Source organism: Vulpes vulpes, chromosome 3 (assembly GCF_048418805.1).
Source record: "Vulpes vulpes isolate BD-2025 chromosome 3, VulVul3, whole genome shotgun sequence".
Taxonomy (NCBI): domain Eukaryota; kingdom Metazoa; phylum Chordata; class Mammalia; order Carnivora; family Canidae; genus Vulpes; species Vulpes vulpes.
In genome coordinates, this window is record NC_132782.1 from 61,800,224 (window position 1) to 61,825,352 (window position 25,129).

A 25,129-nucleotide genomic window follows, 5' to 3' on the forward strand; every position below is an offset into this window, starting at 1 on the left:
GGGGCTCCCCCGGGGCAGGGGGTCTGCAGGGGGAGGGGGTCCGCCCCGCGGGGAGGAGGTCTGCAGGGAGAGGCGCTCCCCCGGGGCAGGGGGTCTGCAGGGGGAGGGGGTCCGCCCCACGGGGAGGAGGTCTGCAGGGAGAGGCGCTCCCCCGGGGCAGGGGGTCTGCAGGGGGAGGGGGTCCGCCCCTCGGGGAGGAGGTCTGCAGGGGGAGGAGCTCCCCCGGGGCGGGGGGGTCTGCAGGGAGAGGCGCTCCCCCGGGGCAGGGGCTCTGCAGGGGGAGGGGGTCCGCCCTGCGGGGAGGAGGTCTGCAGGGGGAGGGGCTCCCCCGGGGCGGGGGGTCTGCAGGGGGAGGCGCTCCCCCGGGGCAGGGGTCCGCCCCGCGGGCGGGCGGGGCGCCGGGAGGGAGGCGCCGGCAGTGTCCTTCACGGGAACGTTTCCTCCGAGGTGGGACAAAGGCGGCGCCAGCATGGCTCTGAGCGCGGCGCACAAAGGCTCCGGCGGCGGCAAGGTAGGGGCGGCGGGGAGGGCTCCCGAGGCCGGCGCTGCGGGAGGGGAGTCGCTTAAAGACCAGTTTAGCGCCCCTGGGCCTCAGGCGGAGGAGCTCGGGTGAGGCGGCTCTGCGTTCGCGCGGCCGGGGGGTGCTGGGGCGGGTGCGGAGGGAGCGCACCTGCAGGGGGGCTGCTGCGCCCCGGGCTTCCTCGCCCGCCGCGGCCGCGGGCACCGGCCCAGGAACGGCGGCGCCGCTCACTCGGGCGGCTGGACGCGAGCGCACGGCCGGGTTGACTTTTATGTCGCAGCTGGGTCGGCGTCGGGGAGGACGGGGCCTGGGGGACAACCGCGTCCTTTCAGGGTGGGGGAGGTGGCTACACGCGGCTCTGGGTCTCTTCGTGGGAAATGCAGGAGTGTGTTGTCTGTCTCCTCTTCCTCCTGCGAAGCTGGATTACAGAGCTTTGGGTGTAATGACTACGCTCTGCTCCTGTTACCAGCAGCACTTTAACTTCAGGAGTTCAGTTGGTACTTTCAGGTGTCTTATTAAGAATGAAAACCTATAATTAAAAAATTAAGTTAAATGCAGTTGAAACTGTGCATAATGAATAGCTTACGACTCTGCTGCTCACCCTAACCCGAGCTGAGCTCTGGGCAGGGCTGTGAGCCCCTGGAGGAGGTTCTCCGCTTCAGGTGCAGATTTCAGTGCTCCTGCTGAGGTCTGGCTTCCTGGAACCCGCTTGGGAGGCCCCGGGATCTCTGGGGGCGGAAGGACCTCGAGATGTCACTCTTTGGTCTCAGTGAAAATACACTCAGACTCTGAGATCCTGTACAGCAACAGGTTTCCATCCACGGTGGGATGGTATCTGTGTTGGCTGCGCTGGGCGTCTGACACTGAGGTAATAAACCCAATTCTGATTCTGAGGCAGCACTACATTTTAACCTCACTGTGCTTTAGAGGACAAGTGGGTGGCCAGGTGGGCCCGGAGAGGACAGCCCTGAGCTTTCTAGTGGGCGGCTGGCCCTGGGTACCAGCCAACCTGTGATTATCAGGACAGCCTTCATCATTCTATGCCATTCGTGTGGGCCTGGTCTGAAATGGCCTTTGTGAACCATGGGCCTTTGTGTCTGTGGCAATCCTGGGTGGTCTCCAGTGAATGCTATATTACTTGTGAAGCATCCCAAAAATGCCTGTCTAAGGAAATAAAATGGGCCCTGAATTTGCCCCGAGGCTCTCTGAGATGTGTATGCACTGGTTGTATCATCCAACCAAACACAGGAAACCCCAGATTCCCAGATCTCAGCGTTTTTGGTGAGAATAATTCAAGCCCAGTTCACATGCCACCACTTCCCTCCTTCCTCAGAACCTGCTAGTTACCCATTTCACAGCCAAGAAGCAGCCCTGAAGCAGTGGTTTTCCTGTCCACACAGCTGTGCCCTGCAGCAGTGAAGCCCTACTCAGGATTAGTCAGTTCTGGCAGCCTCCTCTCCTCTATCTCTCCATCCCTCTATCCCAGGTGCTCACTGATCCAGCAGATAAGAGTGAGCCCAGGGAGATGGTGGGTCTGACCTAAGGGCCCAACTGACACTCCTGAGAGGGTGGGGGGCAGAGGCGTGGGCGGAGAGGTGGCATATCCTGTCCTGTATGTGTTGATCCTAAGGCACCTTGAGAATCTGCAGTCCTGTAATAAGAAGGCATCCTGCCACAGCCATCTACCCTACAAGGGCTGTGGATGGTAGGTGCCTGTGGCGTGAGAAGGAGGCTCTGGACCCTGACGTGGAGCCTGTGGGACAGACCTGGGATCTTGGAAATTTGATGTGCACCCACATTTACCCTCTATTAGCTGTGGCCCTTTGGCTTTGTAGTTCAGCCTCTCTGAGCTTCAGTCTGTTCATTTATGGGAATAAGACATGGCCTTCCTACCTCAGAGTACCATATGGGTTCACTTTAAAGACGGATGTGTAGACGCTTCTTGGAAGGTAACCTGGCTCATCATTCAGTGCCCCTAAATTGAAGACTTCTGTACTGAGAGCTAGAATGCCTTGCCAGGTGTTTCTAGGCTCCTCAGTTCACAGCTAGGCCCAAATTCTTAGAGAGCTTTCAGATACTGTCAGATGAGTGTCTGACCTTACAGAATTTTCCCCAACATTGAGAAAATCATACCATGCAAAAGATACTTTGTGGTAAATTTATTTTACATGACTTTAAGACATCTTATGTTTCTACGACCTGAAAACAGGGATTAAATCTAATGCCTACAGCAATCTGGGACATGAATTAATTTGAAGTTCTGCACCAGAGTTGTTCAGGTCACTGAGGTAGGAAGTATGTGCACTTCCCCCAAAGAAATACCACCTGTCTGCAGCTCCCCAACCGAGAGACCCCCAACCCTGCTATGCATCATCCTCAGAAAGCTCCCCTGGTAATCCTGCCTGGACCTCCTCTACAACCTCACATCCGCAACCCATTTCCTGCTTGGCTTTGCCATGAGAGGGCCTCCATGGGAGAGTCTGAGCCAATATCACCTCGTGCTTGATCTTTGCCGAATGCCTGTCTTCTCTAGTGCTTATAACTTAGTACATGGCATAACTCGGCAAATATTTGTCACATGATGGTTACCCTCCCCCTCTTTCAAAACTCATTTTCATTCCCCTGCCCAGCCCTGACCTTCTGTGGGCCACACAGATGCAGTGCCTGCCCTGTGGGATGCCAGTCTACTGCTTCCCACCCGATCCAAGCTGACACCACTGCCTGTGACTTTCAAGAACAAAAACAACATCCTCAGATGGGAGCAGTTGGATTGCAGTTGCATCTGGGAAATCTGGTTCATCTACGTGTGATACAGTTAAAGCAGGTCCAAGACAGTTATAGGGAAAGGCTTGACCAGATCCCGTGTGAGGTAGTGAAGGTGCTCTGTGTGTGTGTGTGTGTGTGTGTGTGTCTTGGGGTGGGGACAGTGGTGCACAGAGCAGAAGAGATGCCTGAATTAACTTTAAATGAATGGAAAGGACAGGCTGGGGAAGGATGACCCATCCCTTCACTGCCCAGTTGGGGAATCATAAGGTGCTTTCACCTGCAGAGTGAAGAATGCGGAGGGACTCTGGGATCTCTTTGGCTCTGTCTCTTGCTAGGATGAGACATAGGCACCACGGCTGAGGTTTCATTGGTTGGGGATGCATGCTCTGCAGCCAGAGTTCCAATCCTGGTTTCCCCACTAAGTGAGTGGGCAGACAAGCCCACAGAATAGGGATGATAATGCTATAATAATGTGCTTAAAACAGTGTCTGGTTAGGGGCGCCTGGGTGGCTCAGTCAGTGAAGCGTCTGCCTTCAACTCAGGTCATGATCCAGGTTCTGGGATCCAGCCCCGAGTCAGCCTACCCCCTCAGCAAGAAGCCTGCTTCTCCCTCTCCCTCCGTTCCTCCCTCACCCCTCACCCGCACTTGTGCTCGCTCATGCTCTCTCTCTTTCCCTCAAATAAAAGGCTTTTAAAAGGAAGCATCTGGGATATAGTAAGTGCTCAATAAATGTTAGCTATTACTTTGTGATTCTATGACAGAGAGGGAGAAAGGTTTTCCTGCAAGTAAGAGATAAAAAGGATTGAGGTTTTTTTGTTTTGTTTTGTTGGCTTTTTTCCCCAAATCACTTAAGGAAAAATATCCAGTGAAGTTATCTTCAGGGTATTTTGGCGCTCAAAGATACCACCAGGAAGAGGAATTACAATTATAATTATATACTGTTTTAACAATATAATTGGGTATTTTTTAAAGAAATTTTTGTAGAAGTGCCAAATCAATAGGCCACGGACTCCACTTGAGTTCAAGGGTTTGATAGCTTTCCTTATGGATTATTCAGAGAGACTAAAGAACACATCATTGGGATTCAGTCAGCCTAGAGCACTGCACTAGGTAACAGAGTGAGCATTTAGTTCTCAAACTGATATTTGTGTGTTCAGAGACTGTGACCTTCAGAGACCCAACCCAGAGGATCTTGATGACCAGCAATGGGGTCAGAATATAACCTCTCCTGAAACCACATGGGAGAACTGGGAGGGTAGGGCAAGAGTAGCAAATGAGGGAAACAGATACTAGCACAGTTTCTGAAAAGTTCTGGAACTTTTTTTATTTTTAAGATTTATTCCTTTTTTTGAGAGAGTGAGAAAGAGCATGAGAGCACAAGCAGAAGTGGAGAATTTCCAGCAGACTACTCGTGGGGCACAGAGCCTGAGGTGGGGCTCAATCCCACAACCTTGACACCATGGCCCAAGCTGAGACCATGACCCAAACCAAAACCAAGAGTCAGATACTTAGACTGAACCACCCAGGCACCCCTGGAACTAATTTTTTAAATAGTATTTTTAGATGAAATTCACATAGCATAAACAGTTTCTTTTTTTTTTCTTTTTTTTTAAAGTTTTTTTTTTTTAAAGATTTTATTTATATATTCATGAGAGACACAGAGAGAAGATAGATAAGAAGCAGACACCCCGTGGGGAGCCTGATGCAGGACTCGATCCCAGGACCCCAGGATCACGACCACAGCCGAAGGCAGATGCTCAACCACCGAGCCACCCAGGCACCCCTACAATAAACGGTTTCAAAGCAAACATTTCAGTGGCATTTAATACATTCCCAGTGTTATGCAGCCACTACCTCTGCCTAGTTCCAAAACATCTCTTTTACCCTGAAATAAAGCCCCACATTCATGTAACAGTTCCTCCCCATTCCACCTTCTGCCAGCCCCTGGAACCACTAGTCTGCCCTCTGTCTCAGTGGATTTACGGACTCTGAATATTCCACATAAATGGAACCATACTGTGTGTGACTTCCTTGTTGTATTGAAATATATATAGCATACACTTTATACATACAAACCAAACATCATCACAACCCCTTCTGTCCTGTGACTCTGAAACTCTGTCACTATTAAACAGTGACCCCTATTCTCCCCCTAACCCCCAGCCCCTAGCTGCCAACATTTTACATTCTGTCCTCATGGTTGTGACTGTGCTAAGGACCTCATATAGTTAGAATTGTGTAGTATTTGTCCTTTTGTGATTGGCTTATTTAACTTAACATAAAGTCCTTAAGACTTTATCTGTGTTGTAGCATATGTCAGAAATTTCTTCCTTTTTAAGGCCGAATATTATACCATTGTGTGGATATAGCACAATTTGTGTTTCCATTTATCTGTTGATGGACGTTTATACTGTTTCTGTCTTTTGGCTTTTGCAAATAGTGCTGCTGTGAGCATGTGTTTACAAGTTTTAATGTGTACAATATTTTCATTTCTTTGAGTACATACCTAGGGGAAGAATTTCATGTTCATGTGGTAAATCTATGTTTAATTTTTTGAAAAACCACCAAACTGTTTTGTTCCATCTGTTGGTTGTCCTTTTACTTTCTTGATAGTGTCCTTTGATGCGCAAGATTTTTATTTTTAATGAAGTTCAATTTATATATTTTTTCTTTTGTTGTTCATGCTTTTGCTATCATATCTGAGAAACCATTGCCATCTGCAAGATCATGAAGATTTCCCTTTATGTTTTCTTCTAAGAGTTTTATTATATTAGTTCTTTATTATATTATTCAGTTCGTTGATCCAATTTAGTTAAATTTTGTGTATGGTGTGAGACGGGGAGCCAATTTTATTTTTTGTATAGGGATATCCACTTTTTCCAGCACCATTGTTGAAGAAATTATTTTTCTTTATTGAATAGTCTTGGAACCCGAGTTGAAAGCCAATTGACTGTAGTTGTTTAGGTTTATTTCTGGATCTTTAATCCTTTCTTGTTGGTCTGTGTATCTGTCTTTATGACAGAATCACACTGCTTTGACTACTGTAGCTTTGTAGTGGGTTTTGAAATCAGGAACTTTGAGTCCTCCAATTTTGTTCTTTTCATTCAGGATTGTTTTGGCTGTTCAGGGCCCATCGGAATTCCATATGAATTTGAGGATTGTCTTTTCCATTTCTGGGAAAAAAAAAGCCATTGCAATTTTGAGAGAGCTTGCATTGAGTTTGTAGATTACTTTAGAATAATATTGACATCTTAATGTTAAGTTTTCCAAACTGTAAACCTAGGATTTTTTTTTTCATTTATTTAGGTGTCTGTAATTTCTCCCAGCAGTGTTTTGTAGTTTTCTGTGTTCATCTTTCATTTCCTTTGTTATATGTATCCTAGGTAACACTCACCACTGTTATTCAACATAGTACTTGAAGTTCTAGCCATAGCAGTCAGAGAACATAAAGAAATAAAAGGCATCCAAACTGGTAAGGACTATGTAAAACTCTCATTATTTGCAGAAGACCTGATACTATATATAGTAACCATAAAGACTCCACCAAAAAATGACTATTACTGATAAATGAATTCAGTAAGGTCGCAGGATACAAAATCAATGTATAGAAATGTGTTGCACTTTTATACACTAATAATGAAGCAGCAGAAAGGGTGGCTCAGTGGTTGAGCATTCTGCCTTCAGCTCAGGTCATGATCCTAGAGTCCTGGGATTAAGTCCTGCATCAGGCTCCCTGCAGGGAGCCTGCTTCTCCCTCTGCCTGTCTCTGCTTCTCTGTCTCATAAATTAAAAAAAAAAATCTTTAAAAAAGGTGAAATTAAGAAAATAATCCCATTTGCAATTGCATCAAAAATAAAATACCTAGGAATTCACTTAACCAAAGAGGTGAAAGACCTGTATTCTGAAAACTATCAAACACTGATGAAAGAAATTGAAGGTGACACAAAGAAATGGAAAGACATCCTTTGCTCATGGATTGGAAGAATAAATATTGTAAAATGTCTATACTACCCAAAGCGATCTACAGATTTAATGCAATCCTTATCAGAATACCAACAGCATTTTTCACAGAATTAGAATAAACAATCCTAAAATTTGAATGGAACCACAAAGAACTGAGTAGCCAAAGCAATGTTGAAAAAAAAAATTTCAGGGAAATCATAATTCTAGATTTCAAGTTATATTACAAAGCAGTAGTAATTAAAACTATGGTACTGGTGTAAAAATGGATACATAGGTCAGTGGAATAGAACAGAAAACCCAGAAATAAGCCCACAATAATATGGTCAATTAATCTTCAACAAAGAAGGAATGAATATCCAATGGGAAAAAGACCATCTCTTCAACAACTGGTGTTGAGAAAACTGGAGAGCAACATGCAAAAGAATGAAACTGGACCACTTTCTTACACCATACACAAAAATAAACTCAGAATGGATGAGAGACCTAGATGTGAGACCTGAAACCATAAAAATTCTAGAAAAGAGCACAGGCTGTAATTTCTCTAACATCTACCATAACAACCTGTTTCTAGATGTGTCTGCTGAGGCAAGGGAAATAAAACCAAAAATAAACTATTGGGACTCCATCAAAATAAGAAGTTTCTGTGCAGCAAAGGAAACAATCAGCAAAACTGAAAGGTAACCTGTAGAATGGGAGAAAATACTTGCAAATGTCATATGCAACAAAGGACTAGTACTCAAAATACATAAGGAAGTTATACAGCTCAACACCCAAAAAACAAATAATCTGATTACAATGGGCAGAAGACACGAACAGACGTGTCTACAAAGAAGATATCCAGATGGCCAACAGACACATGAAAAGATGCTCAACATCATTCATCATCAGAAAAATGCAGACCAGAACCACAATGAGATCCCACCTCACACTTGCCAGCAGGGCTGAGATCAATCACATAAGAAACAACAAGTGTTGGCAAGGATGTGAGAAAGGGGAGCCTTCATGCATTGATGGTGGGAGTGCAAACTGGTGCAGCTACTCTGAAAAACACTATGGAAGTTCCTCAAAAAACTAAAAATAGAACTACCCTACAATCCAGTAATTGCAATACTGGATATTTACCCACCAAAGTGAGAATGTTAATTCAAAGGGTGACAAGCACCGCTCTGTTTATTGCAGTATCATTTGCAATAGCCAAACTATGGAAGCAGCCCAAATGTCCATCATTTGAGGAATGGATAAAGTAGAGGTGACATATATATATATATATATATATATATATATATATATATATACAATGGAATATTATTCAACCATAGAAGAAAATGAAATCTTGCCATTTGCAATGACAAGGAGCCATGGAATGAGCAATGCAATGGAAGGAGATAGAGAGAATAACACTAGGCAAAATAAATCAGTCAGAGAAACACAAATACCATGTGATTTCACTCATATATGGAACTTAAGAAACAACAAATGAGCAAAGGGAAAAAAAAAAGAGAGCAAGACAAACCATCAACAAATTGATGGCTGCCAGAGAGGAAGTGGATGGGGAGTGCATGGGGAGATGGAGGAGGTAGAGAATAGGAATTAAAGGCTTTTCATTAAAAAAAAAAAAGACTTTTCATGATGAAAAATAAATAATAAAAAGAATGAATCTTAGGTATTTTATTCCTTCTGGATGCTGTTATATAATAGAATTATTAATTTCCTTTTTGGATTGTTCATTACTAATATATAGAAACACAACTGATTTTGCCTGTTACTCTTGTACCCTGCAATTTTGCTGAACTCATCTATTAGCTCTAGGTAGCTTTTTCTGGATTTGCTACATATAAGATCATGTCATTGACAAATAGAGATCGTTTTACTTCTTTATTTCTAATTTGCATTCCTTTAATTTCTTTTTCTTGACTAACTGCTCTGGCTAGAACTTCTAGGGCAGAATTGTATAGCAGTGGAGAAAGGGGGCAGCCTTGCCTTGATTTTGATCTTAAGGGAAAAGCTTTTAGTCTTTCACCATTAAGTATGAAGTTAGCTGTAGATTTTTATAAGTGCCATTTATCATGTTGAGAAAAGTCTTCTCTATTCCTAGTTTTCTAGATGCTTTGATCATGAAAGGATATTGGATGTTGTCATATGCTTTTTTGTGTTATTTGAGATGATCATGGGCTTTTTCCTTTGCTTTATTAATGTCATGTTTTACACTGATTAACTGCTGCATTCCTGGGATAAATTCCACTTGGTCGTGGTGAATAATCCTTTAAATAATGCTGTTAAATTTAGTTTTCTAGTATTTGTTTTGAGGATTAGGAATGAGTTTTATAACTCTGCTTTTATTTATCTTTTTAAAAGATTTATTTATTTATTTATTTATTTATTTATTTATTTATTTATTCATTCATTCATTCATTCATGAGAAACACAGAGAGAGAGAGGCAGAGACACAGGCAGAGGGAGAAGCAGGCTCCATGCAGAGAGTCTGACATGGGACTCGATCCCGGGTCTCCAGGATCAGGCCCTGGGCCGAAGGCAGCACTAAACTGCTGAGCCACCCGGGCTGCCCTATAACTTTGCTTTTAAATGTTATTATATTGTACAAGAATGTAACTTTTAAAAATGTAACTTAAGAATCTTAAGAAAGTTACACTTTTACAATTAGAAATGACCTTTTTAAGAAAAAAGTTTGTATTTAAGGTAAAAATACAAAATTGGTAGGAAATCGGCAGAAATTTAAATCTAAGTTTTAAGACTTCAAAACGTAGCTAACTAGCTGACTAGAGAAAAATAGTCAATAGGAGAAGGTCTGTGTGAGGTTAGTTCATATAAAACGTTTCAGTAGTGCCTGACACTAGAACCCATGTGTCAGTGTCCCTCATGTTGTCATTGTTGGATGTATAATTAAGCATATAAAAGGTGCTCTTTTCCCCTCCTGTAATATTATTCCCCCCACCAACCATTACCGTTTTCTTGTCTAACAGCCCCTGCTAGGCTGTGAACCCAAGACATTAATCTTCATATCTTTCATGGTGCTTAGCGCACAGTAGGTATTCAATGAATGCACTTTGGTGTGTAGTGTGTAGAGAACAGTGGATGCCTCTGTGAGCAGCTTCTTTTTTTTTTTTAATTTTTTTTTAATTATTATTTATTTATGATAGTCACAGAGAGAGAGAGAGAGGCAGAGACACAGGCAGAGGGAGAAGCAGGCTCCATGCACCGGGAGCCCGATGTGGGATTCGATCCCGGGTCTCCAGGATCGCGCCCTGGGCCAAAGGCAGGTGCCGAACCGCTGCGCCACCCAGGGATCCCTGTGAGCAGCTTCTAATAAGAAAGAGCACAGACAAGGAGGGAGGAGACAGGAGAAACAAAGGATTGATTCATTAGGACCAATGGCTGGCCATATCACTTATTGTCCAAATTGGAACACTTTGAGGGAGAAAAGAGAGGTAATGCCAGGACCACAGGTGAAAACTCCCATTGTCTGGGAAGCCCCGGATGGGGTCACCAGCCTAACTTAGGTGTCACTGCCTCCTGGAGACAGTGGTCTAAACAACAGGGGTAGGTCCCTGCTGTGGATGGAGGATGCTCGTTGACTGGGGATGGGGGTGGGGTGCTGTAAGTCCCACTGAGTACTTCCAAGCCAGACTGTGCAGACGTGCAGACTACACAGCCTCCAGTGAGCCATTAGCACTGTCGTGTGGAACCCACTGGTGCCTACAGAGCAGGCGTGGATACACCGTGTCCTCATGCACTAGCCCCCTGGTGAGGGCTTTGCCAGCTCCAGGCGGCTCCTGTGCACTGAGCCAGGCCACGGCCAACAGTCATGCCTCTTGTCAGTGTATTCCCGGAGCGCACCTCTGCCTCCTCCCCTCTGTCCTGTGTTTGTCCTTTGTGCTCCAAGGTCTCCCTCCATTCTGGATTCCCGAGAGTCAGTAAGCCACCCACTGGACCCATTCTAGGTGTGGTTGGGCTCCAGGCTCCAGCCTCATCCTTAGACCCAAGATCCACAACTGGCCCGTCCAGTGTGCCTTCCTCTGATGCTCTCTTGAGCCCACGTTTGAACCTCAGGGACCTGTTCACGTTGCATACAACCAGCTCAGCTGTGACTGTGAAAACGGCGACTGTGAAAAGCATGATTTAGCACTCCAAGCACATTTGTCATGAGTTTCTCATTAGAATAACATTTTGTTGTTCTCATGATGTACACAGAGTTTGCATTTTCCCCCAAAATACCTTAAATTGTGCTTAATGAAACTGCCGCATGCATCTGCCCTCCTGCATTCCAGCACAGCCTCATCAGATGTCCCTTGGAGCCTTCCGAGCCAGAACTTCTGCAAACTTGAAGGCTTCACCCCAGCCTCTTCTGGGAGAGACAAAGGTGCTTCCACCTAGACCCAGCACCTATTCCCAAACAATCTAAAGCAGTGTCGGCCATCAGCCCGTGTCCCGCTCAGTCTAAGATTGTCTAAATCACAAAGTCCTTTAGGAAAAGTACAGGAATCGTTTGTCGCTTAAAAGTGTGTGTGTGGTTTTCCATTAACACCACATTGGAGCCCTCTCACCTTAATGGCTAAAATGAGATGAAGATCTGGGCACCAGCGAGCTTCAAGCCACCTTCAGCCTGAGAAACACTGACGTCTGCGGGGGACTTTTCTAGCATGTCTGTGCCTCACTCAGGCTGATTCCTGACTCTGGTCACAGTTGAGGCTGAGCCCTCTCACAGGATGCTCCAGAGAGATGTTAGGGTAGCGTCTTTCACCTAGTGGTGCAGGTGCACAGCCTATCACTCCCACCTACCCGGTTTGCGCCTCTCCTCTGTTATCTGTGGTGGGATGTATCTGAAAGTATAGAGGACATGTGTTGTCGGTGACACAGGTGGAGGCTGCTGTCAGGTGTACAACTCAGAAAACTAGTTTCAGCCCTCCCTAAGAATAGTAGTTGTTTCTCTGCTAGACCTGTGTGGTAAAAGGTGGGGAAGGTCAGACAAAGGCTGGCAAAGCGGCTGGACTCAGACAACAGGGAACTCCATGCTCTTGTGAGTGGCTTGTTTGACTCAATTTCACAGTGAATAACATTAGACAACACAGACCTTAGAGGGAATAGATGAGGTTTCCTCTCTATACGTGAAGGGCCACGCATCTGGTTGAGCAGACACATTTCAAGAGCACTTTTTTTTCCTACCGAAGGATTTCCCAGGTACATTAGGTGGGGAGAAATGCCTATTGTCACTCATTCCCCTAAAGAACTACAAGTAGGAGTTAGGGTTGTGTGCCTGTGCCTCGTGGCTCACTCGTGCTCTGCAGCAGACCGGGGCTCCGTGCAGGACCCGGTGGTTCAGTTAGGTTTGGTGGCATTAGGACTTGGGCTGGACATTTTCAGGTTGGCACAACCTTTTCTGGTCTTGCCACACTGTGTGTGAGGAGTGAACAACACGCTTTTCCACCTGAAAGCACGTTTCAGCATGAAGAAACCAATCTGTGCTGATTGGTCAACGTCCCTCTGGCACACTGGTTATTAATCACCTTCAGAGAACTAAATTCAGCCAAAATGTCTCAAAAGCCAACATTTCACTGTCAGTTTCTATTAAAAAATAAGCTTTGAAGTTTTTCTAAGAACTTGTGGAATGGTGTTACCTTTATGGAATAATTGATGAATTACATTTCTGTTTTACAAATGAAGAAACCAGATGTACAGAAATACGGGTGCCCTTGGGCGGTGCCACAGCCAGCGTAGACCCCTGGGTGACATTTACAGAACCCCCCTGACCCTGTTCTCGCCTTGGGCCCAGGGACGCAGCTCACTGCCTCTTAGCTGGCCCCTGCACATAGGCCCCTCCAGCCCCTCCTGGGGGCTGTCTCATCCTGCCAGCCCTGCCTCCCTCCTGCCTGACCTCCCTTCTGCTGCTCTGGGAGGGTCTCTTCCCCTCTCTGCTGAGGGCAGGACTGCATCGCAGGGGAGCAGCAGAGTGGAGTCACTCCCTGGCCGCTGTGGCATGAGGGGCTCCGAGCCAGGGCGAGCCTTGGTGTGGGACCTTGTGTCTGCAGCTGCTTCTGCCCTGGTAACAGCCAAGTGAGCATGTGACCCCCAGCCTGTGCTGTGCTTGAGCTTCCCGGGTACATAACCACCTGACACGTGCTGGCACGAAAGGTGCATTCCAAGACCTCCAAAGCTCCCAAGGGAGGGAGTTCCCTCATTGTATGTGAGGCTATTAAATGCAAAAAAGGATAATGAGAACTTAAAATGATGGCTTTTAGACATTTTCCAAGCACTTGACCATGAGTAGAAGTTAATAACACTGGCTGCCCCCTCAGCTGCAGGCTGAGATCTTTGCCCACCTCAATGCACACGTAGAATAAAGCTGCACCTGAACAATTAATTAGTGGGAACTTGAGTGTTGAATCCAAAAATGGTGGTGTCACAAAAGCCCTCAGTCCTGTGGCACCTTCATCCAGAAGCGTCCCTGTGCTGGAGCTGAGATCCATCCCCAGCACACAGCAAAGGAGAGTGGAGGCTTCCCCTTTGTCCACCCACTCATGTCCCATGGCTTGCAGGACTTCCTTCCTTGAGGTAGGGTCAACAGAGTTTCTTGAAGGGCCAGATGGTACGCCCAGAGGCTTCGAAGGACTGTCCGGTCTCAATCCCATGCTCAGCCCTGTGTTTGTGGCACAGAAGCAGCCACAAGCAGTACGTAGAACAGGGCTGGCCGAGTTCCAATGCGACTTTATTTGTGGGCACCCAAAATGTGAGTGTCATATAATTTCCACAGTCTGAACTTGTATTCTTCTTTCGTTTTTTTTTTTAACCACTGGAGTCGTGCTTTGCTGACCCCTGAGTGTTACATAGAGACCAGAAGGTGGACAGAGGAGCTGGGCTGACCCCAGGATGCCCCCACACCTCCAGGTGAAATCCTGGGTGCTCCTACTGGTGCTTAGAGGCTAAAGAGGTAGCTTTTTCTAAGAATGCCAGGTGGAAGATTCTGAGTGTGTCTGGTAGACGGAGCATCTACCAGAAGAAAAAACCTCTTCGGGTTGCCCGGGTGGTGGCTCAGCCCTCAGTCCTCACAGCCACCTGACAGCTCTTGCCCCACGTCGGGCGAGGAATGTGTGGCCCCAAGTAGAGTGTGAGCGGGGAGCACGGGCGAGCACCCCTGTGTCCCAGGCAGGGACCTGGAGGCCCGCCCAGCGGCCCCTACTGATGACTCAAAGGGCAGAGGAGGGAGCTCTGGATCCTTCCTTCAGAACAGCCTTTCAGCAGCCGCACTGTTCAGCCCTGTGTCCCAAGCTCTTACACGGCTTGTCTGGGAAGCTGGGACGAGCGGGAGAACATAACAAGTTTTAAAAAGAACGTGGTGGAGCACAAGCTGCCTGGCAAGTCCTTGCCCCAGTGGATCGGACATCTGAGGGGGAGGAAAGGCAGGAGGTGGCACCACAGCCACAACCCACACAGAGGCTTGGGGGAGGCTGTGCTGGCAGGACCCCTGCACGCTTCTGAGCGCAGAATGACAAACGGGTGCTGTCTGGACACTCCGCAGCAGAGACTTGTCTTAAGGGTTTTCACTGGTTGGGACCCCTCGGCCCCCATAGTCCCCGGACTGCGAACACCCCTTTAGAACTTCTGAAGTCAAGCGACCGTGTGTTTTGCGTTGGGTCAGTCGTGTGTACATTCAGAGAAGACATTTTCCAGGCTGTGTTGGAACAGCTGTGTTCTGGGTGTCCCTCTTCGGCCGGGTGTGTGGGTGCAGCACCAAAGCCTGAGCCCTCAAATAGCTACTTTGCTTGGCATTCTCTGGATTTTCATTTCTCCCTGAAAACTGGAGAATGTTGGCACCCAGGCAAAGCAAAGACTATGGATGATGAAGCTCAGAGCTGAGATGCTTCTGGAACACTCTCAGCCTGGAACATTCCCGGAGATGCAGCGGAGACTGAGATAGGCCGAATGCACCACCCATCCCGGGGCCACCAAGCCGGCAGAGTGGAGATGGTTCTGCTCCATCCCCACCCCTTGGGGCCTGGTGTCCCCAGGAGGCCACTGAAGACCAGCTCCAGCTCAGGATGCACTACAGCTAAGTCTCTCCAGGTGTGTCACCAGACACTTGTCCAGGAGGGCCCCTGGATAGAGGCGGCCACCCCCACCGAAGTGTGCGCGGGGGCTGCCTGGAGAGGGGGCGGGGCCGGTCAGGATGTGCAGGTTATGCTGCGTAACCAACAACCCCCACATCTCAGTGGTCAGCACGGTGATGACCTGCTCATGCTACACGCCTACCATGCTCACCACGTCAGTTTTACCCTGTGGTCCAGCCTCATGGAACAGCGACTCTGGGATGGTCCCCAACTTGTGGCAGAGGGAAAGGTACCGTGTTGAAGCACGAGCTGGCTCGCAGAGCCTCCGTCAGAACCCGTATCTGCCACTGTCGCCATCTTGTTGTCACATGGCTGTGCCTGCCGCCAATGGACTGGGACTTGCCATCCCCCAGGGAGGCCGGGATTCCGTGAACGGCAGCCCCCCACAGAAGGGTAACTCTGTTTTATGTCAACCCGGTACTTTGCTGGGATGCAAACAGGTGTTTCCTCTGTCCAGCATCATGAAGAACAAGTGTCCCTCACAGGGATCTTTTCCCCATAAATGAAGTGTGATTTTAGAGCCCAAACGATTTGTGCCAAACATTCCCCGTCTCTCTCCTCTAAAGATCCTGCAGACACATTTCGTGATGTAGCACAGCTCCATGAATGCAGCGGGGCAGGCCACCTGACATACAGGCCAGAAGCAGACTCCAGTTTTGGAGACACAGAATCAGAGGACAGCCAAGTGCTGAGTGAGCGGTTTCAAGCTTCAAAAAAGGCTCATCAGGGTTAGGAAGGCCAAAGAGTGTCTGTAGAAGGGTGAGGTGAGCTGCAGTGGCCCAGGGGTCAGAGCCTGGGGAGCACTGGTCCAGGAGAGAAGCCCCAGCCCTCGGGTGGCAGACAGAGCTGCCTGGGCTCAGGCAGGGCCCAGAAGTGAGTGGAGAGTCAGCCACATGGAAATGCTGACCCACATGGAGGTATACACAGACCAGGTGTAGACGGGCTAGATGCAGACCGGCTGGCACATCAGCAGAGCAGAGGAGGCGAGGCTTTCTAGACAGGATTTCTTTGATTCAAAGGTGGTTCCTGGGTCTGTGTGCACAGGAAACCAGAGATAGCCATCAGCACCCTTCAGGAAGGAGGGCCCTTATTAGCAGGGCCTGAGTGGCTGTAAGCAGGTCGGCTGCTGAGAGCTAGCCTCCTGGGGAGTGTGGGTTTCACACCGGCCCACACAGGGCTGAGAAAGTGGCTATTGATGGAAAGTGGGACAGGGATAGGCCTGACGTGGGCCTCCAGCCCCGGGGCCCCTGTTTGGAGGGGCTGTAGGAACAACTCTGGAGTCCCGCAGGGGGTGCCTGCTGCCACTTGTACCTCCTGACTTAGTTTATGAAAGCTAGCCAGAGGCAACGCCACAGTGGTAGGTTTAAAGGCCATCCTGACTTTCTGGGTAGAAGTGCCTGGGTGAGGGGCCCCCCTGTGTCCCCCTCTGCAGAGTCCCGTCCCAGGCTGCAGTATCTGGGGTATCCCCGGGAGCTGGTCATGGGGCTTCAGGACGAGATGAGCTCTCAGACCAGATGAGGGGCCTGGGCGACCACCGCCCCACCCCAGCCACCCTCCCCAGCCTTGCCAAAGGTGGGCAGGGAGGATGGTGCTGCCTTAGTACAGCTGCTCAGTCATTTCCTGACCCCACCTGAGACCTCACGTGGAGTATCTTGTGTTCCTGTCCTTTTGCACCTGCCCCACTGTCCTCAGGGTGTAGGGGCCCAAACGTAGAGGGATCACCCACAAGGTTGGGCAGTGGGCCCCTGTATCATTGGGAGTGGCTCCAGGGAAGTTGTCTCTGCAGTGGCTGTGCTGGAGCCTTTGATGTTCTAGCACCTTCTATCCCATGAGGGGGTTGACCACCAGCTCATGACTATGCCGGGAGAGCAGGGTGAGAGTCTCGGAACCCCATTTGTGCGCTGCCTGCTTGGGGATCTGGCTACCTAGCAGGCTCTCGTCTTGGGGCGCCCTTCTCTAGGAGACAGGGGTGGTACCTGCAGGGTGCCTCTGCAGACGCTCCAGTCTTCCTGATATCCAGGTCCACCCAGCCTGCCGACAGCCCCTCCCACAACTCTGTGGCTCTGCCTTCAACCCTCTTTAGGGATGTTGTACTTGAGTGAAAGTGTAAGCCTCCATGATCAGTCTTTGCCAGGCCAGCCTTGGCCTGGTGCCTCCAGCCTGCTGGGCCCTGGACGGGGCGCCCCTGCTGTGTCCTTGCCCTGTTCATCAGCTGGCCTTGTCCTTTAGCTCAGCACCAGGTGAGAAGAAATCGCCTTTGTTTTGACATTTAGCATGTGACCTGTCTGTCCCCTGGGAGGAAGAAGCAGGCCGTTTGCAGCTGATGCACAGTTTAGAACCAAACATCCAAGCATTTTTCTGACGTCCCTGAGACTGGCCCCCCGCAGGATGGGCACCGAAAGGCCTGTGAACCCCTAGCCTCTGTCTTCTCATCTGCAGTACATGTGAGGCCTGGAGGGCCGCAGGGAGAGCCCGTGCGCTGCGGCTGGGTCATCTCCTGTGGGCTGGGTGCCAGGAGGGACATGCTTACTCATGGGGGTTGCTGGCAGTGTGAGAGACAAGGGTCTAGACTTTAAAATTCACCCAACACTCATAAAGTTTTACCTAAAGTTAATTGGGAAAATAAATCCTTCTTTGAAGAGTAGAGCCCTGAAGTGTTTCTCCAGACGTAAACATTTTCCGTTGTTAAAATGCAAAGGCAGTCCTGCAATTGGCCCAGTAACAACACACTGATTCACAGTGCAGCAAAGTGGTAATTAGGTGCTTTGTACGGGTTCTGTGTGCTCAGTCCACTAATGTACGTCGGCAAAGAATTGCACTTTAAGCCACAGTAAGACTCAGGATCACGTAAACAGGCGAAGGTCCTGGTTTTGAAGTCCGCCCAAATCTGTGTGTGTTCCTCTGGTCGAAGTGGGAATCCTGACGTGAGCGAAGAAACCAGTCCTTTACCATCAACAGCGTGATGGCACTTGCCTTTCTTTGTCTGCCTTCTTCCCTCCTACTTCTGCACACCCGATGGCGTGCCAGATTCGGTGAACGGGTCAGTTGCGCCCTACAGAGAACAGGCCCAGGCTGAATTGGCCAGAGGTGCCTACGCAGACATTCTCCCCGACCCTGTGGCTACTCCCTTCTCTTCCTGGGCAACCAAAGGCCCAGGAACTGTTTTAAGGATTTGCCCCTAATTTTCTCATGACTCACCACCAATCTGCCCCCAACACACAACTTCAGATGCCGTCACACACTGGCATTAACATATATTTTCCCTCACAGGCACTTATCCTCACACACGTTCTCTCTCCCAGTTTCCCTCCAACACACTTTCCCCTCTCATATGCTTTCTCTCACACATTTTCTTTCACACACTTTTCCTCACACACACTTTCTCACTCACACACACTTTCCCTCACACGCATTTTCTCACTCACATACTATTTCCCTCACACACACATTTTCCTTCACACACATTCTCTCTCTACACACACTTTCCCTCACACATACTTTCTCACTCACACACTTTCCCTCTCACACACTTTCCCACAAACACACATTCTCTCACACACACTTTCCCTCTGACACACTTTCTCACTCACACACATTTTCCCTCACACACATTTTCTCACACTTTCCCTCATACACACATTTTCCTTCGCACACACTTTTCTCTCACACACACTTTCCCTGACACTTTTCCTCACACACACTTTTCTCACACACACTTTCCCTGATGCACATTTTTCCTCTCACACTTTCTCACACACACACATTCTCACACACTTTCACACATAATTTTCCTCAACACATTTTCTTTCTCACACTTTCCTCATGCACACTTTCTCTCACACACACTGTCACTCACACACACTTTCCCTCACACACACCTTTTCCCTGACACCCACTTTCTGTCCCATACACTTTCCCTCACACACTTTCCCTCACACACACTCAGTCACGGTAGAAATCACTGGGCAGAGAAGGGGCCAGAGAAGCTCTGGGATCCCAGGGATCTCAGCAAGTATTGCCCATCTCTTCCTCAAACGGGGCAGTTTTCAGAAAGTGAACGGGTGAGGTGGAGGCTGGGGGACCCACTGAGAGGCTGCTGATGACAGCTGGACATGAGAACGAGGGCCCACCTATGAGTCTGGAGGAGGAGCCGGTCTGGACTTGGGTATCCGCACGGCAGGAGTACCTCTCTTCCTGGGAGGATCCACAGTTTGCCTTTCACTTCCTCTGACATAGGTCATTAAGGACCTGCCCTTCCACTTTGCCAGTTTCTTTTATCACAGTTAAGTGTTTGCTTCAGATCTCTGTGAGGAACATCCTATTTGGGGCATGATTCTTGCTCCTGGCTCAAGACCACCTCTATCCTTCCCATGGGTTGGATGTTCACCGGTGGCTAAGGTGTGACTTGAGTTTTTAGACATCCGACCATCTTGGCATTTTCTGGACAAAATGAGTAGTTAGACAATTCCTAATGAGTGAATGGCCCTGTCTGGTGGGGAAAGCCAAGCATGTGCAGGGAGTGGAGCAGACAGAGACAGACACAGGGAAGCCTGTGTGGGTGCCTCAGCCACCACAGTGCCCCGCTGTGCTGCACAGTGGTGGAAGCTTCCAAAGGTGAACTCACCGCAGTGCACACCTCCCTGGTTGCTGTGCATCCTGGCCCCTCAGCGGGACAGATGGTCTGAGTCCTTACCCACTTCAGGTCCAGGGGATTCGCTGTTTTATTTTCAATTTCTTTAGGAAATTATCTGTATCGTGAGCTGTTCAGAGGAATCTCAGATGGAACCATTGTCCCTTTAAAAATCGGTTTCTAAATAAATAAATAAATAAATAAATAAATAAATAAATAAATAAAATTGGTTTCACAATTTTAACCACTTTGACTTTTAACTGTTACTTGTAGCCTTGCATTTTTTTTCCCCAAATAAATGAACCCTGTGGTATTTCCTCAGGAAATGTTACATCTAAAAATAGCATTAAACCTCTTTTAAACTAAAAGCGTTCTATCTTTACATAAAATTCCATTGCATTGAAACATAAAGAGGAAATCAGGTATCAAGGATACTGTTTTCAGAATGACCGAATGGGTACAATTCTGTTTTTTTGATAAAGGGTGCCCTAATGGTTGTTGTTTAAATATTTTAAGAATTATCAGTACAATTAAAATGTATTTACTGTGGGTGAAGTTTTCTGAGTATTAAATTACATGTGGACCAGCTCTGTCCTCGGCACAGGAGCCTCCCTCTTTCCCTGCAGACCCAGGAGTGCCCGGGGTGCAAGGACCAGGGGAGGAGAAGGCCCTGAGAACCTACACATGCTCTACAAATAATCCTAAGTATACAGCATTTCAGGTGCACATTTCAGAATTCGATGGGGTCGAACTTGAGCGTGTTTTGTGTGACAGCAGCAAGAACCTCACTTAAAAAGTATTATTTGGGGGATCGCTGAGTGGCTCAGAGGTTTAGTGCCCGCCTTCGGCCCAGAGCGTGATCCTGGAGTCCCGGGATCGAGTCCCACATCGGGCTCCTTGCATGGAGCCTGCTTCTCCCTCTGCCTGTGTCTCTGCTTCTCTTTCTCTCTGTGTCTCTCATGAATAAATAAATAAAATCTTTTTTTAAAAAAGTATTATTTGGAGTGCCCCTCATGGGCACAGGGGTCTGCCCTACCTGATGCAGCAGGGGCACTTCCCTGGTATGCCTCTGCTGTGTGACAATGTGAAGGCCCAGGAGATGGCTCCGAGGGGAGTCCCCCACTGTGCTGAGGTCTTGCCTGTACCTTCCTATGCCACAAAGACAACTCACATGCCCAGACATAAGGCAGAGCCCAAAAAGCCGACTGTTAGCTAGTCTGTCAAAGTGTCCTTAGCGCCTGTCTTCTTCGTGTCTTAAACTACCTGGTCCTTTCTTGCATTTTAGGATCTGGAATCCCTTGACACCTGTATCCAGAACACGCTGTCTGCCCTTTATCCACCTTTTGAGGCCACGTCAGCCACGGTGCTCTGGCAGCTGTTCAGCGTGGCCGAGAGACTCCACGGTGGCGACGGGCTGCGCTGCCTCACTGACTTCCTCATCCCAGCCAAGAGGGCCCTACAGCACCTGCAGCAGGAAGCCTGTGTGAGTACCTACCCTGCAGGAGCCAGACCTGTATGGGACCCTCCTCTCAGGGGACAGAGCCTGTGGGATGCTTTTTCTTGCAGGAGGAAACCTGTGAGACCCTCCCCTGCAGGTAACGCCTTCCTGTGTTGACTGTAGAGAAGAAATAGGCAGGGTTTTACTGGGTCCCTGGAGAATATTGAAGCTGAGCACATGGAATACCCTCACTGGGGATGGAGACAAAGGGGAACATGACATTAAACCAGTAATTAAAGCAGACATAATTCAAGTGAGCACTTGTTTTCTCTCTGAAAAGAAGCTGTGAGATTATCCTCAGCTATTTCATCAAGTTTAATCACATGAATGGAGAGATCTAGTCCACTCCACTTTTGGGGTCCATAAGCATACCAACTTAGCAGTTTTCCTCTGGCTTCTGGCTCTTTTGCCCTAGTCCTAAATGACGGGTGAAATAAGGTTCTGTGTTCCAGAAACAGGCTTCTCAGGCCTCCCAGGTGTGCAACCCATTCCATCCAGAGGTATCCATCCTGGTTCCCCAGTAAACTTTCAGCAGAGTCTTTAAACCTAGCCTAATAGATTTCTCAGGTGCTTAGTTTATTTCTGGGGATTTTTTTTCCTGAGTGGTGTTCCATTATATGGAATATACCACAGTTTGTTTACTCGTTCATGGGTTGATAGATACTCAGGTTGCTTCTAGTTTTAGAATATCATATATAAAATTGCTGTGAACATTTACAGGCAAGAATATGTGAGGGCTTGCTTTCTTGGGTAAAGAGCTAGAAGAGCTAGAACTGTGATTGCTGGGCCACTTCCAACTTCTTCCCTGAGTGGCCGCACCATTGTGCATTCCCATCAGCTGCTTTGGAGAACTCCAGTGGCTTGGCATCCTCACCAAAACCTCCTATTCTCAGCCTATTTCATTCTGGCCATTCGAGAACAGGTGCGTGGTGTCACATGCAATGTCATGGCATTAGTGCACACCGCCCTAATAACTATAGATGTTAAGTGTCTTTTCCTGGACTTATTTGCCTTCCATGTGCCCTCTTTGTGATGTGTCAATTCTAACCTTTTATCCATTCTTAAAAATTGGATTGTCGTCTTCTCTTTTTTTTTCATTAAAGTAATTCTATTTATTTTTTAACTGTCCAGTCAGGTAATTCCAAATATATACAGTTACAAAAGCAGATTTTTGTCTGTAAGGACCAGGACCAGAGTAAGACAAGGCAAGTAAGGCACACGGCATAAAATTTAGAGGATGCACCCACTGACACATTTCTGCAATGTCTTCTTCTTGAGTTCTAAGAGTTCTTTATATATTTTGGATACAGGTTCTTTATTACATATATGGTTTGCAAATATTTTCTCCCAATCTGTGGCTTACCTTTTCATTTCAGAAATATTGGTTTTAGGAAGAGTCAAAGTGTTTAATTTTGATGAACTTTCCCTATTTTTTTATTTTGTTTTCTGTGTCCTAAGGACTGTACTTTTAGGCCTAAGATCCATTTTGAGTTAATTGTTGTATATGGTGTGAGGTAAGCATCAAATTTGTTTGTTTTTGCATATGTCTATCCACCTGTTCCAGCACCATTTGTTGAAAACACCTTCTTTTCTCCACTGATTGACTCTGGCAACTTTGTTGAAAATGAATTGTCAGTACAACTGGGAATTTGTTCCTAGACTCTGTTCTTTTCCATTGATCTCTCTTTCCTCCAGTACCATGGTTCTGATTAGTGAACCTTCATAGTGAGTCCTGAAGTCAGCCGGTATAAGGCCTCCAACTTTCTTCTTTTTCAAAATTGTTTAGCTATTCTAATGTCTTTGCATATCTACATAAAATTGAGAATCAGTTAATTTATACAAAGCATCTTGAGAGTTTTGATTGAAATTGCTTTAAAGTCATAGATCAATTTGAAAGAAAAATGTCTTGGGATATTTTTATTATAGGTTATTTTCAAGGAAATCTTAAAACTAATGACAGCCAAGTCATAGGTATGTTGCAGTGAGCTGCTGGAAAGATTCATGGCTCAATCTTAAAAAGTAAGCTCTTGAGCTGCACACCAGAGGGTGCAGTGCCAGCAGCTGCCTTAGCACACTGGGCACCCCACCAGCACCACCCTGCAGATGAGCACTGCCTTATAGTGCTCGCGGGAGCTTCTGGCATTGCAGTAAATGCACTGAGAAGACAATCTATGGAACTTAATCTTAACCATTTCCAAAGTGCTATGCCTCATACTACTTGTTCCAAAAAAGAGCTATGAAATGGATGGACATGAGTATCACTGTCAAAGGAAATATTTGAAATCCTCATGTAAGGTCACAGGATGCTCGATATGATGAGTACACAGCCACATGTGTGGCACCTGTATGGATGCTGTTCAAACAGTCCTTAAAGAAGGGAAGGTATGTGTCATGGACTCCGAGCCTTAGGGTGTTCAAGTACCTTGAAGCCACCAACTGAAGCCCCATGTCATATTTATAAAGCCATCCAACATGATTGTGTGAAGCATTCTGAGAAGAATGCCAAGATCATCACAGGCTACTTGGTGGACCTGAAGTTCAACGATGAAGATCTACAAGATGGAAGATTGAGCTCAAAATATGGAGACAGGGGCAGCCCTGGTGGCTTAGTGGTTTAGCACTGCCTTCAGCCCGGGGTGGGATCCTGGAGACCCGGGATCGAGTCCCATGTCAGGCTCCCTGCGTGGAGCCTGCTTCTCCCTCTGCCTGTGTCTTTGCCTCTCTCTCTGTCTCTGTCTCTGTCTCTCTATCTCTCTCTCTGTCTCTCATGAATAAATAAATAAAATCTTTAAAAAAATATGGAGACAGTTTGGCTAATTTTTTGATCATGTAATTGTGAATGACAGCTTGCAAGGTACATGTGCCCAGCTGTGTACAGTCAGCACGCTCAGGAGGAGCCTCAGTGGGTACTGGGACATGGGCTTCCTTGGGTATTGAGTCTTCAGGAGGCCTCCTGCTTACTGCTAGAGCTTTCATACATTCATCTGTTACAGAATTCTGCAACAACAGCAGCAATCCAGAACAGCAGTATTTGCCCTGTTATACCATGTGCAACTTTAAAAGTGGTGCAGTTTATTAACTAATCTTATTTGAAAAAATATTTGCTTCATACATATGTAGAGTTACCTCCTTGGCTTTCAGGGAAAAATGTTTTCCTTTATCTCATATTACCAATGGTAAGAATATAATGTGAAGCCACTGAGTATGAGAACCTAACACAGATTTTGTATGGTCTTTGTACAATTCAGATAAAAGAGCTTCCCTAAATAAAATAAGTAGCATTTAATTTAAAAAGTAAGACCTACATGATCTCAGGGTCATAGGATCAAGCCCCTTTTAGGGGTCTGCTTCTCCCTCTTCCCTCTCACTGCTTGTGCTTGTGCTCTCTCTCTAAATAAATCAATCTCTAAAAAAAATAAAGGATGAAAATAAATAAGTTTTTAAAGAAAAAAATAAAAAGTAAGACCTATATTAATCAGTGCCTTTTATTATTCCATTGATATTGAAGTAGAGCTTTTAAAAAAAAAAACTACCACTGGACTACTTTGATTTATTAAATTCTTTGGATGTTTTATAGCTAGAATGACCATGGTAGAGAAATGACCAAGGGTATCCTAGGATTGATTCTTTG

The 25,129-nt window shown here is 47.2% G+C and overlaps 1 protein-coding gene across 1 annotated transcript in view; it reads left to right on the forward strand.

Moving 5' to 3' along the window:
• Positions 1-394: 394 nt before the first annotated feature.
• Positions 395-25,129, forward strand: part of PLEKHG4B (pleckstrin homology and RhoGEF domain containing G4B) — an 80,710-nt gene continuing 55,975 nt past the window's right edge. The window contains exons 1-2 of the mRNA XM_026019149.2: positions 395-511; positions 21,286-21,483. Coding sequence (XP_025874934.2) covers positions 470-511; positions 21,286-21,483 — 240 coding nt within the window. The 5' untranslated portion in view covers positions 395-469. The remainder of the gene's footprint in view (positions 512-21,285; positions 21,484-25,129) is intronic.